Source organism: Leptonotus elevatus, chromosome 20, assembly GCF_054856555.1.
Source record: "Leptonotus elevatus isolate MCC_2025b chromosome 20, RoL_Lele_1.0, whole genome shotgun sequence".
NCBI lineage: Eukaryota > Metazoa > Chordata > Actinopteri > Syngnathiformes > Syngnathidae > Leptonotus > Leptonotus elevatus.
In genome coordinates, this window is record NC_141258.1 from 8655189 (window position 1) to 8672039 (window position 16851).

Below are 16851 nucleotides of genomic sequence, written 5' to 3' on the forward strand. Positions count from 1 at the left end.
GTCCACGAGGAAGCAACCTTACTCAAAGCGCGTCGAGCGTGTCAATGATCCTCCCCATCATCGAGCACCAACTTTTTTTCCTGCACGAGACATGTTTAAAGACACCCACCAGCCCTCTTCCCGCCCCCCCGCCCCGTGCACACTGCGAGGAGGGTGCGCGCGCTTGAGGCCCTCCCCAAAAAAGCTCGGGGCATATAAAAACCCCGCTAAGTGATTTGTTGAGGCAGTAGGGAGTTTCTGCTGGGGTCTGGATTGGAGTTACACACACAGACCGGACCCTACCTTGTATGAGTGGCGTTTGAGGAGACGAAAAAAGGACCCACCCTGTCGCAAAGAATCTACATGTCTAATATTTAGACATGTTCAGCTTTGTGGATATTCGGTTAGCGCTTTTGCTCAGCGCAGCTGTGCTGGTGGTGAGAGGTCAAGGCGAGGATGACAGTAAGTATCACTTTATAACGTTGATATTTTTGTTTTCGCGGGTGGAGGGGGGGGGTTTAGGAGCAGTAGGGCCTCATCGGGATTGGACTGAGCCCTGGAAAGAGACGATGCTCATTCTGGATGCCTTTTTTGGGGTTCTCTTGGAGGTCCATTTGAGCAGGAGTGGATTGTGTGTGTTTTTTTCTTGGCATGCACATACATGCTCAGTGAGCGTCCTCCTAAGGGAGTGCAGCTGCATCTCTTCTCTCTGACACATGTTTAGATTCAGAGGGGCCACCAAGAGAAAGCGACAGAACACCTTTTTTTTTCCACGACAGAACGTCTTACTTTGATCATTTTAGGAGGGCAGCCTAACTCGAAATTTTCAAAGTCAGCCAATCTTCAAAATATTGTCAGTTTGGGAGACGTCTTAATTATGAGCACTTCTGCTAAGATTCACTTATTTCCACCCAAAAAAAAAAAAAAAACCTCTTGTGTTCCTTTATTGAATAAGTTTAAATCAATCAATCATCAAAGCCGTAGTGAGTTTGGATTGAGGCATTAAAATTGGTTGTGAATAATAATAATAATGAAGATCGTATATCTATGGTTAAAAAAACTAAAATCTTCAAAAGTCGAACAGTTTTTGGAACGCTGGGGGGAAAAAAAGGAGGGGAGACAATGGAAAAATTGCTGAGATGTGACGTAGCGCGTCAATTAATCACAGAGTCGGAGGAGGGCGTTCTTTTGTGGGGCAACACTACCCTCTGGCGGTCAACTTTGATACTGCCACGTCTGTCCCTAATAAGAGGTCTTGAACGCCCACCATCAGTTAAATAAGGGTCCACTTCCTGTTCGGAATGTACGAAGGCCCATTGCTGGACAGTTAAAAAAAATAATCAAAATTTTACCACAAATGTCATAAATGTGAAAAGCTTATGAAAAGCTGCTGTTACCTGCCTTTATTCATTGTGCTCATCATGCATGTTGAAAGTATGAAAAGGGGAGAAGGCGCTTCTAGTACAAATTTAAGAATTAAATGTTGTCAATGACTTGTCTCGAATTAACACCCAATGCTACGGTGCTTTGATGCCCCGAGTGTCTGACCAAGACGTTGTTGTCGCGCAGGCTCATTTGGCAGCTGCACACTTGACGGACAGTTGTACAACGACAAGGATGTGTGGAAACCGGAGCCGTGCCAGATCTGTGTTTGCGACAGCGGCACAGTGATGTGCGACGAGGTCATCTGCGAGGACTCTTCTGACTGCGCCGACCCCATCATCCCAGAGGGAGAATGTTGTCCCATTTGCCCCGACCAAGACGGTACTACTTCACCCTCCGTGCTCCTCAACCCTCAACACTGTGCGCCGTTCAGATCGTTTATTTTTTAATTTTTTTTGCGGCGACAACTTGTGCCCAGTTTGAGCACCTAACAAGATGGACGTCCTTTGCACGCCCCCTGGGGATTTTCATAGGAATTGCTTGGGATTCATGTACAGCTTGGATATGTAACTTCCTCCGAAAAATATTGCTTTCCTCAGTCCTTTAAAAACAAAAACATCACTTTTGTCACAGATTTTTTTTTTTTTTTTTTGCGATTCGATAGCCAGATGTCATCAATGTATGCAAATGATAAACTGAACTACAACAATATTTGCAAACATACCAAACAACAACGTTAGTAATTGAAAAATCACAAGGATAACCGAAATTGCTAATTATAAACACAACAAAGTTTGTAAACGATAAACAGTACAACAGCAAACATTAAAAACACACCAAACGATACCAAAGTACGCAAACACTAAGCATACCGACACCAAAGTTTGTAATCGATAACCCAGACTGACGACCAAGTTTGTCATTGATCAAGCTAACAACAACAAAGATTGTAAATAATACCCGACAACATAGTTTGCAAACCATAAACGACATCAGTTTGCAATGATAAAACTGACAACAAATTTTGCACACGATAAATTCTCGCATCAATCATGTGATGGATCATGGAAGCTAACATTTCATGTGGTACTTCTACAGTTTTACCATTATGTCACCTCCATGTGTCCTCTGTTTTGGCACATTTTATGTTTAAATTTTTTTTCCCGATTTCCCTGAATAAGCCCAGTTCTACAAAACTGAATTTTGAGCTGCATGGTCACGAAGCCAGGCAGAAGAATGTAGGCTATGTGGCGCCTGTTTCCGTAAATTGCTGGTTTTTAATTGTATTGTCATTCCTGCACTGCAAATCACAAATGATTATTGCAATTTATGTGAAATGTTGCCATATTCAGTTAGCTTTATTGTGTGGCTGTAAAATTAGCTTCAAAAGCTAATTAAGGCTGTGTAGTTTTTAAACTTATCAGGTGGACAGTGTGTGACCCGTTTGTCCTTCTTTTCCTTCCGTAGGACCCATGAACCCTCAAGAGGTAATGCCACATTTGATTGACCCTTTATGAATGTGACTGCATGCTTCCTGAAAATGAGCTCTCTGATTAGCCTCTGCATGCTACATAGCATATATTGGGTAGGCCGCATAGCCTCACTCTCGTTTATTTTGTCTGTCTGTAGGGAAACAAGGGAGACGATGGTGCCAAGGGAGATGCGGTAAGTTATGCAAATATATTCATTATTATTTATTATAGTGTAACATTAACATAGCATCTGGTTGTCAACCTCTATATGAAACAGGTTATCCATCTGCAGTCCGATTACTTCAGACCGTTTCACATCTTTTAGTGACATTTTGGCCTCTTAGTATGATAAAAAAAATTATTCCAGTATATTAACAAGCAAACGCTATTGGGCGATGATGTCATCGTGGCAACGATATTCAGGTCAAAAGTTCACCGGGGCTTTAAAAGTTCAAGTTCAAGTGGTAGCATAGCCACTTTGTCAGCCAAAGGTTTAAGTCCACTTTGGAGATTGATTTCAAGACAGATTTAAGTGCAATCAGTTGCACAAATTGATGTCAAATCTACATCAAATATCAATTTGGTCACAAACTAACCATTCTTTCACAGCTAATGGTTCAACTGTTATCTTTCCAGGGTCCCATGGGTCCTCCTGGAAATGATGGAATCCCCGGACAGCCTGGACTTCCCGGCCCACCTGGTCCCCCTGGCCCCCCTGGCCTTGGCGGAGTATGTTCAATTCAAATACAATAGTATTAAATTAATCCTGATGGACACTGGATTATTTTTTTGTTTTTCATAACCTGTCTTCAAAGCCCAGCAGCTAATTCTTCACCTTTGTCTCCGTTGACAGAACTTCTCTCCTCAAATGAGCTATACAGACCACACCAAGTCCAGTGGCGGCCCACAAATGCCCGGCCCCATGGTATGAAGGCACTTACTTGCTTTTGCTAAATCAGGATGCACCTGGTTCCTCAATGCTTGTTCTGACTTCTCACCCGTCTTCATCAACAGGGTCCAATGGGTCCTCGTGGTCCTTCTGGACCTCCCGGATCTGCTGTAAGTATCCCCCTCATCGATTCTCAGTCATGCTTCTTCAGTGTAGATGTTGTTTGGTTAATCTTCTGGATTTGTTGTCCATCAGGGTCCTCAGGGTTTCACTGGTCCCGCCGGTGAGCCTGGTGAGCCCGGAGCTTCTGTGAGTATCCTCAAGCTTTCTTTTTCACCACTTACCCCAACCTGCTGCTGATATAAAAAAAATTCTAATGTGATCGTTCTTTTGTGCTTCAGGGCCCCATGGGCGCTCGCGGTCCCGCTGGCCCCCACGGAAAGAACGGAGACGATGTAAGGGCCCGGGGTTTACCGATCATTCTTAATGTCCATCTTTTACTTGTCCCCAACACATGCGCTAACCATGTCCCTTTGTGTCAATAGGGTGAGGCTGGCAAAGCTGGACGCCCCGGTGAGCGTGGAGCCTCTGGCATGCAGGTGAGTAATTGCCACAGGGAAGAGGCGCAAAGATCAGGTGACGCAAGAGCCTGGTTGACAATTTCCTCCTGCTGTAGGGTACCCGCGGATTCCCCGGAACCCCCGGACTTCCTGGCATCAAGGGACACAGAGTGAGTTGGCATTTGCAGTGGGACTCTGTGATGTGTGTTGTCATCCTGTTAATGTCACACCGCTGATTTTGTCCGCAGGGTTTCAACGGCTTGGATGGTGCTAAGGGAGATGGTGGACCCGCTGGACCTAAGGTAAGAGGAAGGACGGAAGGCTGGACCTCTGTCCTTAAACCCTTCAGATTTGGTGAGCCGTGTGAAACCATCTCTGTGTCTGTCTACAGGGAGAGTCTGGTTCCTCTGGTGAGAACGGTATCCCCGGAGCCATGGTAGGTTTTACTCATCCCTCCATTAATCAGATTCTACTCATGGAGACAAACCCTAAAATGTTATCTTCATTCCCCAGGGCGCTCGCGGTCTTCCCGGTGAGAGAGGCCGTCCCGGACCTGCTGGCCCTGCTGTAAGCACTACAAGCTTGACTATGACTGCAGAAATGCTTTTACCATTTGTATCCTCTCTTTGATTTGACTTACACTTGAACGCCTCCTCTGCAGGGTGCTCGTGGTAACGATGGCAATTCTGGCCCTGCTGGACCCCCTGTGAGTATTTCATTTTACTTGCAGGTCCACTGTGTTAGTATTCTTTGGAATTGTCTGCTAACGTCCTGTGTCTTCATGTTTCAGGGAGCCACTGGACCTTCTGGACCCCCTGGATTCCCTGGCGGTGCTGGTATGAAGGTAAGTCACCCAAAAGAGGACGTTTAAGTTTCTGCAATGCTAAAATCGTGATTGGTAGTTTAGGTGTTCCTCTTCATGTGGAAGTCTTAGCAAGTCCTAGCAGGTTCTTTGTTGCCACAAGATGTCATTAGCTAGCTAGGATGACACAATGCTAACATTAGGACAAGGTGCAATGAAAAACACTATTACTTTAACATTTCCGTTCAGCCTACGTCTGGCTAGTGACCATTTCAAGGTGTACCCCACCTCTCGCCCAAAGACAACTGGGATAGGCTCCAGAACACGCTCTAGTGGCGATAAGCGGTTTAGAGAAGTTGGATTTTTGTTCAGCATGATTACGATGTATGAGTTACATTAAATATGACATCTTTCAATGTTATTTTCCTGCTCAGGGTGAGAGCGGTACCCAAGGAGCCCGTGGTGCCGAGGGAGCCCAGGGAGCTCGTGGTGAGCCCGGTAACCCAGGACCCGGTGGAGCTGCTGGAGCTGCTGTGAGTTTTGGCCGCACATCCCTTTTCTGCATTATCAGATCCATTGTCACATGTTCTGATAAGGTAACTAAACTTGATGGTGGTGTTGATCCTGCTTCCATAGGGTGCTCCAGGAACTGATGGCGCCCCTGGTGCCAAGGGTGCTACTGTAAGTATCGCACAGAAGGAATACAGTTGGTACACTCACATCCAGATCGGGAACTGGTTGTGACACCTGCTCTCTTTATCCTACAGGGTCCCGCTGGTATTGCTGGTGCTCCCGGTTTCCCCGGTGCTCGTGGTCCCGCTGGAGGTCAGGGTGCCGTCGGTGCTCCTGGTCCTAAGGGTAACAACGTGAGTAGTCAACAGAAGACAATGATTTTTGTTTTTGGCACGCATATGATATTGACAGTTTGTGCTTCTGTCATCAGGGTGACCCAGGTAATTCTGGTCCCAAGGGAGAGCCTGGTGTCAAGGGAGAGACTGTAAGTTTTGGCAAAAAATAATAATTTATCATCACTCTTCAAATTGTATGACAGTAACGAAACTTCCTTGATTTTCTTCCTCATTAGGGCCCAGCTGGAATTCAGGGACTTTCTGGCCCATCTGGTGAGGAGGGCAAAAGAGGACCTCGTGGTGAGCCTGGTGCTGGTGGACCCCGTGGACCTGCTGGAGAGCGTGTATGTTACTGCCTCATTATTTTGCCAAATCTTTGATGAACTTTTTATTTGTGCTATTGATCCACCAAGTTTCATGAAGATTACTGCAAACTTTACTGAATAGAATCTTTACCACGCAGTAATGGTGTCACCTTGTTCTCTCAGGGTGCCCCTGGTGCCCGTGGTTTCCCTGGAGCTGATGGAGGTGTTGGTGGTAAGGTAAGTTATTGAGTGACTTCCTGATTGATTCCCATGATTGTATTGCCAGATCAAGGCTTTTGTTTTAACCTTCTTCATGTGATAGGGAGGACCTGGTGAGCGTGGTGCCACCGGCCCTGCCGGACCTCAAGGAGCCACTGGTGAGTCCGGAAGTTCTGGCGCTCCTGGCGCCCCTGGATCCAAGGTGAGATCTGTTCTGCATAACCTGCAGTCCAACATTTCAGAATGGATGAGATCTAAACATGCAGAATCTCTCCACAGGGTATGACCGGTAGCCCCGGAAGCACTGGTGCTGATGGCAAAGTTGGACCCGCTGTAAGTTCAAATTCATTCCTGAGACGGCTCGAGCACACGGTGGAATCCATGTTCAACTCCTTATGATCTTTAAGGGTCCTCCTGGACAAGATGGACGCTCTGGACCTGCTGGCCCCGGTGGAGCCAGAGGACAGCCTGGAGTTATGGGATTCCCCGGACCCAAGGGAGTTTCTGTGAGTGCAACACTGAGCAATTTTGTCTGAAAAGTCAAGATAGTTTGCGGTACCATGCTAAATCTCCACCAGATCCTTACATTATTGTTGTTCTTTTGATTAGGGTGAGAACGGCAAGGCTGGCGAGAAAGGACCTTCTGGTGCTATGGGCGCTGTCGTAAGTGCTACTATTTTATTTGAGTTCAATACTTCTACTGTGAAACAGACCGTGAGTTCAACTTTACATCCACAAAAAGCTGAGTCAGACTCCTGTGCTGTTCTCAGGGTGCCCCTGGCAAAGATGGTGATGCTGGTGCTCCTGGACCTTCTGGCCCTGCTGTAAGTATCATCACACACGTCACGCAGTAGAAGCATGAAGACAATTAGGGTCTGAGGTCTGATCACTTGGTGTTCTTCTTCAGGGACCTGCTGGAGAGAAGGGAGACGGAGGCCCTGCTGGACCTTCTGGATTCCAAGTGAGCTCAAGAACATCACCGTAGCAATTGGATCTCTGGTTGGTAGATTTTTGGACGTGTGTTAATATTCTGCTTCTCTACCTTAAACAGGGACTTCCCGGACCCCAAGGTGCTACTGGCGAGACTGGCAAGCCTGGTGAGCAGGTAAGAATGGGAATCATCATTACATCATGAGGTTTCTCAAGGACTGTATTGATTATTAACTTTTGTCTCCTTTGACCAGGGTGGTCCTGGTGAGGTCGGACCTCATGGCCCATCTGGACCTAGAGTGAGTATCCAGCAAATCAGCTAAGCCTGGTTCATTGGATGTCATTTGCACCTGACTGATCCTGATCCTCTTTCTTTCGCTCAGGGAGACAGAGGTTTCCCTGGTGAGCGTGGTACTCCTGGTGTCAACGGCCCAACTGGACCCCGTGGTTCCCCTGGCCCTGCTGGTAATGATGGAGCTAAGGTAAGTTGAAGAAACCCTTCTAGGTTAGGTACATGAAGACTGTAAACTGCATTGTTTTCGTTTTTCACTTGCGTCCAGAAATCCCACACAGGAGTAGAAACATGTTCAACATTGCTTATTTAAATGCCACCAAGAATTAGGTCATTTTGTACAATAATAAACACTCCGATATCATATCATGCAGGTGTTTGTTGCCTGCTAGCTAGGCAGCTAGTTTCATGCTAACTATCATGCTAAACTCAAATTTCCTGACGTATCCAAATCTACACTTATAAATCTGTACTGGCAGGACTGTCCAAAGGCTTAGAAAACAATTATGTTTCTCAGGTTATATAAAGTCTCCAGGCGATCAGTTTAGCTTTAAAGCTAAAGATAGCGCTGACATGTTTACTTATGTCTTAGACATGGTGGGGGGGGGAAACATACAGAATGGCTCATTCATGTTTTTCTGTCTGTTTCGTGTATACTTAAAAAGCATTTGATCACATTAATCACAGGAAATTATTTAAAAAGTTGGATCAGAGTATGCCTAGTTTATTGGTATGTTTATCAGACAATACAGGTAAAATGGAGAAATAGTGTCTCAACTCCATTTGGCATCAGGCAAGGGGGAATTTTGACTCCCGATTCTAATTTTTTAATTTCTATATGGATGATTTGTCCAATGAAATGAGGACCTGCAAAACTGGATGTATAATTGGAAATGTATTAGTGAACAATATAATTTATGCAGATGACCAGATGGTCCTCACTCCTAGTAGTGCAGGCCTCCAATAGATGTTGAATGGTGTGGTCTGCAAAGACTGTGATTGTGGTCTGTACTGTAGAACCAATGACCATAATCATCTAAATGTTCTTGACTACACATTATTGAAAAATCCCACAGCTTGCAGTAGTCTAAGATCCTTACTCAGTAGACCTAGACAGACTAATGCAGTGAAATGTTTGTAAGTGCAAGAATCAATACTTTGCACTGCAGGCCATACAAGCAAAGCAAATCTACAAATTTATCTGCTGGATAAATGACTCAAACAATGAAATTTAAGTGCAATGGACAGGATACCAGTCCCAGATCTAGACACATTCATACTGCGGCCCCTTGTTTGGTGCATGTATTTTCTTATGATTATCTTAGTTTTGTACCTTCTTGTTTTATCTTTTGTATCTTTTTTGTCTGTGATTGGACTTGAAGTCTGTAAATACAGCTGCTTGATTAAGAGAAATCAAATCAGTTGAGTGTTTTGACTTCACTGTACATTTGATGACATATTGTGTAATGACAATTCTCCTATTTATGTGTGCAGGGAGAGCCCGGTGCCCCTGGTGCCAACGGTGCCGCAGGAAGCCCCGGTATGCAGGGAATGCCTGGCGAGCGTGGAGCTGGTGGTCTGTCAGGAGTCAAGGGAGAGAGAGTAAGAATCACTTAACTTCTTTCCAAATTGTGTCAGTGGCAAGTGACATTAGCCATAATGCCACATGAACATTAACACGTGCAATTTGTACCGCTCAGGGTGAGGCTGGTGCCAAGGGAGGTGAAGGTATCGCCGGCAAAGATGGCAACCGCGGTATGAGCGGCCCTATCGGACCCCCCGGACCTCCTGGTTCTCAGGGTGAGAAGGTAAGATACCTTTATTTTGATTGCCCACATGTCAAGTTGGTGGTGCTCTCCACCACATCAAAGGGAGTCATCTGATCTCTTTTGTATGTGATTCTAGGGTGAGTCTGGCCCTGTTGGATCTGTTGGACCTACCGGACCTCGTGGTTCCTCTGTAAGTTTTTCTCCAATTGTTCAAAAAACAAGACTGAGGATTTGTATCTTCAGTATGTACAGATGTGTATTCTTATGACTTCATGCCTACAGGGTGAGCGTGGAGAGGCTGGCCCTGCTGGCCCTGCTGGATTTGCCGGACCCCCTGTAAGAACCTGATTTTGTCTAAACCATCGTTGAAGGATGACCAAGACTTTACACAAATGTCCTTTCCTTCGAAATTAGGGTGCTGACGGTCAGGCTGGTGCCAAGGGAGAGACTGGTAATACTGGACCCAAGGGAGATGCTGGTGCTCCTGGTCCCAGTGGACCTGTTGGACCTGCTGGACCTCAGGTGGGATTTCTGTTTAATCAAGTCACATTCACTTGTAGTCTTCATTTTAAAAGTGTACCTCCAGTCTCATCTTCAAATACATGTATCCACAGGGACTTAATGGTCCTCCTGGAGCCAAGGGTGCTCGTGGTGGTGCTGGATCTCCTGTAAGTATCTTGAGAGGCTTTGTGTGCTTAAACACGATAAACTTACAATATTAGAGCCCAAACTTTCAGTTCCAAGTTTTACCTCCTGTGTTATTGTACAGGGTGTTACTGGTTTCCCCGGACCTGCTGGCAGAGTTGGACCCGCTGGTCCCTCTGTAAGTGTCTCTCATTTTTTGGCTCTGAACACCTGTTATATCAGCAACGATATGACCTCTCAGTGTGTATCTGCAGGGAGCTGCTGGACCCCCAGGACCCGGAGGCCCCGTTGGCAAAGATGGCGCAAGAGGAGCTCGTGGTGAGACTGGTCCCGCCGGTCGTCCTGGTGAGCCTGGTGCTGTTGGAATCGCTGGAGTTTCTGGCGAGAGAGGATCCCCTGGTTCCGATGGTTCCGCTGTAAGTAAACCTAGAGTTATTTGGCCTTTGTTAAAACAAAATAATGGACTGTCCTTTGTTGGTTTGAACTGACACAATGTGTCCTTCTTTGCAGGGTGCCCCTGGTCTGTTCGGACCACAAGGTATTGGTGGACAGCGTGGTATTGTCGGTCTCCCTGGACTGCGTGGAGAGCGTGGTTTTGGTGGTCTGCCTGGACCTTCTGTAAGTGTTCCCTGAGAGATCACTTAACTCTGACCATTTTGAAATGGACACGGTTTCTCATACTCATAAATGTTTTGATTCAGGGTGAGCCTGGAAAGCAGGGACCTGGTGGACCCGTTGGTGCCCGTGGACCCCCTGGACCAGCTGGAGCCCCTGGACTCTCTGGTGCTTCCGGAGAAGCTGGCCGTGAGGTATGAGCTGCTGTTTGTTTGCTTCTAATTAGATTCTGATCACTTCAGTATTTAGATCTTAGCTAGCTTGTCTACTTTGCAAAATAACATAATATGGTTGATTTTCTTCAGGGATCTCAAGGACACGATGGTGCACCTGGTCGCGATGGAGTTGCTGGTGCTAAGGTAAACAATCTACATCAAAATTCACCTTTTAAACATTTTAAAACAGACTGCAATAAGATGAGTTGCCTCTTTGACTGTGTCCTCTATAGGGAAACCGTGGTGAGGCTGGTATTGCTGGACCCCCAGGACCTCCTGGTGCTCCTGGTGCCCCTGGAGCTTTTGGTCCCTCTGGCAAGTCTGGCGATCGTGGAGAGCCTGTACGTCCCTGTCTTGAGTGAAATATTGAAAATCTCATTGTCCTCTGATTTTCAAGTGTGCTGACATTTTAACTATTTCTCATTGCCAGGGTCCCGCTGGTCCTGCCGGTCCTGCTGGCTCTGCTGGTGCTCGTGGTCCTGCTGTAGGTTCCTCATTCTTTTTTTCTCTTTGTGGACATGAAATGGTACATCAACTTCACATGTCCATTGTTTTGTCATAAAGGGACCTGCCGGAGGTAAGGGAGACAGAGGAGAGTCTGGTGAGGGTGGAGACAGAGGCCACAAAGGACACAGAGGATTCACTGGCATGCAGGGTATGCCTGGGCCTTCTGTGAGTACAACTTTTAACCCCTGATGCATCCATCACAAAACCAGTTCAGTCTGGGTTGATTTATTGAGGTACTGTATGTCATTGAGATTCTCTTTACATGCTTATGGCGACTTCTTCTGACTCAAGGGAACTTCTGGAGAGAGAGGACCCGCTGGAGCCTCTGGACCTGCTGGACCAAGAGTGAGTACAATCTGTACTAAAAATTGTGGTGATCCTGTGTGGTGGCTTCCAGATTTCTTTATATGCAGGATTATACTCTTTTGCTCCTTAGGGACCTGCTGGATCTACCGGCTCCCATGGCAAAGATGGCATGAACGGTATGCCTGGACCTATTGGACCTCCCGGACCTCGTGGTCGCAATGGAGAGATGGGACCTTCTGTAAGTTTCCGCCACATGCTTGAACTTTCACCTTGGATGTGAGAGGTTTCTAATCTCCTGTTATGTCTTCTAGGGTCCTCCTGGACCTCCCGGACCTGCTGGACCCCCTGGTGCTCCCGGTGGCGGATTCGACTTCATCAGCCAGCCTATTCAGGAGAAGGCCCCCGATCCCTACCGCTCTGGCCATTACCGTGCTGACGACCCCAGTGTCCTCCGCGATCGCGACATGGAGGTCGACACCACTCTGGAGTCTCTGACCAAGAGGATCGAGAAGCTCAGAAGCCCCGATGGCACCCAGAAGAGCCCAGCCCGCATGTGCCGTGACCTGAGAATGTGCCATCCCGAATGGCAGAGCGGTGAGTGGGCATATCGACAGACCTGTAAAAATAACTTGTGCACTCGATAGTGGTCTTACATGATCCATCTCTCCAGGCACCTACTGGGTGGATCCCAACCAGGGCTCCCCTCTGGATGCCATCAAGGTCCACTGCAACATGGAGAGTGGCGAGACTTGCATCTACCCCAGCCAGTCCTCCGTGCCCATGAAGAACTGGTACATGAGCAGGAACCCCAGAGAGAAGAAGCACGTCTGGTTCAGCGAGTCCATGACCGGAGGATTCCAGGTAAGAAAAGACTACGCTTTTTATGTGTCCAAGCACTGAGAGCTTTTTGATAATATCTTCTACTTATTCCACCCAGTTCCAGTATGGCACCGATGGAGCTGATGTCGAGGATGTCAACATCCAGATGACCTTCATGCGCCTGATGGCCAACCAGGCCTCTCAGAACATCACATACCACTGCAAGAACAGCATCGCCTACATGGACTCAGCCTCCGGCAACCTCAAGAAGGCCCTGCTGCTCCAGGGCTCCAACGACGTGGAGATCAGAGCCGAGGGCAACAGCCGCTTCACATACAGCGTCAGCGAGGATGGCTGCACGGTAAGCCCCAGGCCCGTTTCACATTTGAAATGCAAAATGCCAATGTCTGTACAGTTTCTGAGCTTTTTTTTTCCTGGTTTTCTGTCCACAGTCACACACTGGCTCATGGGGCAAGACAGTCATCGACTACAAGACATCGAAAACATCCCGCCTGCCAATCATTGACATTGCTCCTATGGATGTTGGTGCCCCTGATCAGGAATTTGGCGTCGAAGTTGGCCCTGTTTGCTTCTTGTAAAGAGGAGAGGAAAAAAAAGGAAGAAATATGGACATGACATTGTTGTTTTTTTTCTAGCAGTCATCTCTAAAAATCCTATTTCTTATGCATTCAAAACTCATTCGGCCACCATCGGTCCACACGCTTAAAACCACTCCACTGAAGATTTTTTTGTTTTGTTTCCAATCGTGAGACGTTTCTGGACTGCCACTCCACAAGGACACTTTATAAAAAAAACGAGAACAAAAATAGACAAATCTGTTCGTTTCCAACGGCAACAAGAACATATTTGCTTGTGTAAAATGTCTCCCTTGGAGTTTGAGAAAGAAAAAACATGAATTATCGCAAAGAAACGCAGGTGACTTTTGCCGTTATTCGCCCAAACTGCGGAAGGACATTAAGAAACAACAAATGATATGTACCATTTTTTCCTGGTGTTAAATAAATTGTAAAAAGTGTGACGTGTCTCCTTGTTGTAAAATTGTCCCATCGGAATGCAAAAAAAAAAGAAAGAAAAAAAAATGCACCTTCATTGCTTTGATGGATACCTCATAACAAGAAGTCACCGCCATGTTTTTTTTTCTTCAAGGAAAAGGGTCATATTTTACACAACAAGTCTATTGGGGAGCATGCAAACGCGTCAAGGTGCTATAGAACCAACTCAATGAGGTCCCCTTGTTGTGATGGTGAGACATTCGCTGTCATACTGTAATTTTGACCACTCGTATGCCCGCGGAACTCTTTGGTGCTACTTAATTGACTCGTTGTCTTGTTGTCTTTGCCGTGCAATTGTTTTTTGTAAACGCATGTCAATGTAGATAAAAACAAAAGTGACCATTTCAATTTACATCTCCTGCCCGTTGTTGTTCTTTTTCTGACTCATTTTCACTAAAAGAAAAACTATCACACATCTCCCGCCCTGTTGTTTATGTTGTTTGTTGTTGTCTCAAGATGGAAAAAAAAAAACCAACAACCAGGAAGCAGACCCACTTTCATGGTTGAAAAGGAGAGATTGTGTACTTGTGTTGTACATGTATAATAAATCAAGATGTTTTTAATTATTTTTGCTGGGTGCTGAAATAAAGCATGTGAAGTGGTTCTACTCAGTGGCCGACTTGTCACTGTCCTGTCTTGCAACTGTTGTGAAACCTAAAATGGCTACGAGCAGCAGTGGAAAAAAAACATAGCCAACTATTTTCCATTTCCACTCATCCATTTTCTATACTGCTTGTCCTCCCTAGGGTTACGGGTCACCCGGAGTCTCCGAGATGACTTTGGGCGACAGTTGGGGTACACCCTGGACTGGGCACTTGCAAACCGTTTTTGGACAATTTAACGAAGATAACAAGCATTTTTGGAATGCAGGAGGAAGTCGGGAGTACCCAAGCAAGGGGAAAACATGCCACAAAGGAAACCCGGAGCCGAGACTTAAACCCTGAGCCTCAGAATTGTGGGGCAGACATGCTAACCACTAGTACACCGTCTCTTGCGCGTCATCCCACAGAATCAAACTTTTTAGGATTTTTTTCCAAAACAAAAATGCACTTGCTAACATTAAAACACACAGAGCACTTTATTTCTTAAAGGTTCATCTCCAAAAACCTCAATAAATAGCCTTGGATAGCAATAAATTAAAAAAGGAAGGACCGAAGCTTTGGACCTTGCAGCGTTAAAATGAGAAGCTACTCTGGCGCCACCCGGTGGACTGTCTGCAAAATAAACATAAATGTAATCTAAAATTAGGAGCTTGTCTATCTTACTATGCGCATGCATATCAATTTCCATCCATCTATCTTCTATACCGCTTATCCTCACTAGGGTCATGGGTGAACTCCAGCCAATCCCAGTTGGCTTTGGGTAAGCGGAAGGGTACACACTTGTCACAAGCTAATCACAAGGCACAGACAAAAGATCCATTCACACCGAGAAAAATGTCTAGTGTTCAATCCATATTATCTTCAATCAATAGTTTTTGAATATGGGAGGAAACCGCATTACCTGTAGAAAACCCACACAAGCACAAGGGAGAACATGCAAACTCCACGTGGGAAGGCCAGACAGGATTCGAACAGCCAACCTCAGAACTGATACATGTTTTAATACAATTAAAATGCGTAAATATACATATGTTTTCGATTACTTCTGTATGAACACAGAATCATCATTTTGCATCTTAAAAATAACTATACCTTAAATGACTCCATGTTAACTGTTAGAGCCGGTAGAGGTGGCAAATCCAGGTCCAGAAAGTAAAAACCCTGCCACAGTTTGGCTTTAGCCCCAGGTGCTAGCTAGCTAGCTATCAGGTAAATAAGCACCATGGGAGCTAGCTAGCTAGCACCTGGGGCTAAAGCCAAACTGTGGCAGGGTTTTTACTTTCTGGACCTGGATTTGCCACCTCTGCAGGCTATGATCATTAAAACCATATAAAAATAATATGTACCCACCGAAATAATGGCACACAAAATAAAATGATGGATTATATGATTACTTGTAGTTACTCAACAGTAGCCCCATTTGTGAAATTACACCTGAGTGTTTTAACTTTCTATTCCTAATATAATTATTTTTATAGAATCAAAAACATATATGAAATGACATAATAACGTTTAAAGAGAAAAACACTCACAAACGCAAACAGCACACAACACATTCTGTCCTCCTGGACCGCCGCTCCGTCGTCGCTCTCATTTCCTGCAGAGGCAAACGCAACATTTGATGACTTGTGTCGAACGGTATGTAAACATGTGCATGAGTGGAGCCTCACCTTGGCAACGTGTCCACGTGGGGGTCTCTACGAGGAGACAGCAAGTCAGTAGGAAAACTTTAAATAAAAGGTGTAAAGAAAAAGGTTCTTACTGCTGGGCCATGATGAGGGGCATTCGGGGGCTTTCGGAGGGCGTCGGCGGGGCCCCTGTGCGGCTGTCGAACATGGGCAGCGTGGAGAGTGGCGGGGGGACGCCTCGGTGGTTCGCCATGGTCCTCAGCTCGTCAGTGTTGTCCTGAATGGTGTGGTGGTGGTACAACTGGATCCTGTGGCACAGAAAACAGCGTGAAATTATTATAGCTAACAACCATTCCATCGCGCGATCTACTTTTTACTTACTGGTTTGTCTTTGCGTTCCTCTTGTCGCTGTAAGAAAACATCACATTTTGTAGTCAGAGTGTCCACAAAGTAGGTCAAGTTTTGCGCAGTTGAAAACGTACACGCCTTCGCGACGTCCGCACATGATGTAGGAGAGCAGCAGACACAGGATGAGGGCGAGCACCAGCGGAACGATGACAGTCACAATGTAGTCGGGCAAAAAGTTACGGTCTTCGGGGGACTCGAGTAGCTCGAAGTTCTCGCCGGCCTCCAGCACGCCGGAGCCCATGGTAGGTGCTGGTGGGCTCGGTTCGACCTGGGACAGATCGAACTGCGAGGACGGGTGAAAAATGTTAGAAAACTGAGTACAGAGAGAACATTCTGCCAGATTAGGATACTATTTATATACAGGTACTATTTCAAAGGAAATGCTAACATGCTAACAACGAATATGCTAACATACAGTGACAGCAACTATAGAATACAAAAAGCAGTCAGGCAGATAAAAAGGATTTCACGCAGGGTCGTTGGGTGTTAAATTTGAATAATAATTTATAAAATACTAACATGCTCAACATACAACATATAGCACTAAAAATTTTATATTATACCTTCTAGTCGGGTACTATTACT

The 16851-nt window shown here is 45.9% G+C and overlaps 2 protein-coding genes across 5 annotated transcripts in view; one reads left to right on the forward strand and one right to left on the reverse strand.

Moving 5' to 3' along the window:
- Positions 1-16851, reverse strand: part of sgca (sarcoglycan, alpha) — a 30184-nt gene that overhangs the window by 9303 nt on the left and 4030 nt on the right. For 2 of the 4 annotated variants that reach the window (XM_086064206.1, XM_086064208.1), the window contains exons 8-12: positions 16341-16549; positions 16240-16266; positions 15993-16166; positions 15901-15927; positions 15543-15827 (exon numbers count right to left, since the gene is read on the reverse strand). In XM_086064206.1, the coding sequence (XP_085920332.1) occupies positions 15821-15827; positions 15901-15927; positions 15993-16166; positions 16240-16266; positions 16341-16549 (444 nt within the window). In that variant the 3' untranslated portion in view covers positions 15543-15820. Of the gene's footprint in view, positions 1-15542; positions 15828-15896; positions 15928-15992; positions 16167-16239; positions 16267-16340; positions 16550-16851 lie in introns of those variants that run through there. The other 2 variants (XR_015091651.1, XM_086064207.1) reach the window with 2 other exon arrangements.
- col1a1b (collagen, type I, alpha 1b) lies at positions 219-14239 on the forward strand. Its single transcript, XM_086063722.1, has 51 exons — positions 219-441; positions 1549-1743; positions 2830-2849; positions 2992-3027; positions 3471-3563; positions 3688-3759; positions 3849-3893; positions 3979-4032; positions 4125-4178; positions 4269-4322; positions 4400-4453; positions 4532-4585; positions 4675-4719; positions 4797-4850; positions 4945-4989; positions 5074-5127; positions 5520-5618; positions 5722-5766; positions 5853-5951; positions 6029-6082; positions 6170-6277; positions 6422-6475; positions 6561-6659; positions 6737-6790; positions 6865-6963; positions 7067-7120; positions 7228-7281; positions 7365-7418; positions 7509-7562; positions 7642-7686; positions 7771-7869; positions 9174-9281; positions 9380-9487; positions 9585-9638; positions 9731-9784; positions 9863-9970; positions 10063-10116; positions 10218-10271; positions 10348-10509; positions 10604-10711; positions 10795-10902; positions 11014-11067; positions 11157-11264; positions 11354-11407; positions 11488-11595; positions 11722-11775; positions 11867-11974; positions 12048-12330; positions 12407-12597; positions 12674-12916; positions 13008-14239. Exons 1-51 carry the CDS (start codon positions 360-362, stop codon positions 13152-13154), a joined length of 4350 nt encoding a protein of 1449 aa, XP_085919848.1. The 5' UTR covers positions 219-359; the 3' UTR covers positions 13155-14239.

Bases quoted from the DNA above. Each gene is read 5' to 3' on its own strand.
- col1a1b (XM_086063722.1), top strand. From the start codon at position 360: ATGTTCAGCTTTGTGGATATTCGGTTAGCGCTTTTGCTCAGCGCAGCT. The intron at 11,776-11,866 runs GTGAGTACAATC...TTTGCTCCTTAG, and splicing joins CTGGACCTGCTGGACCAAGA to GGACCTGCTGGATCTACCGG. The intron at 12,598-12,673 runs GTAAGAAAAGAC...TATTCCACCCAG, and splicing joins CCATGACCGGAGGATTCCAG to TTCCAGTATGGCACCGATGG.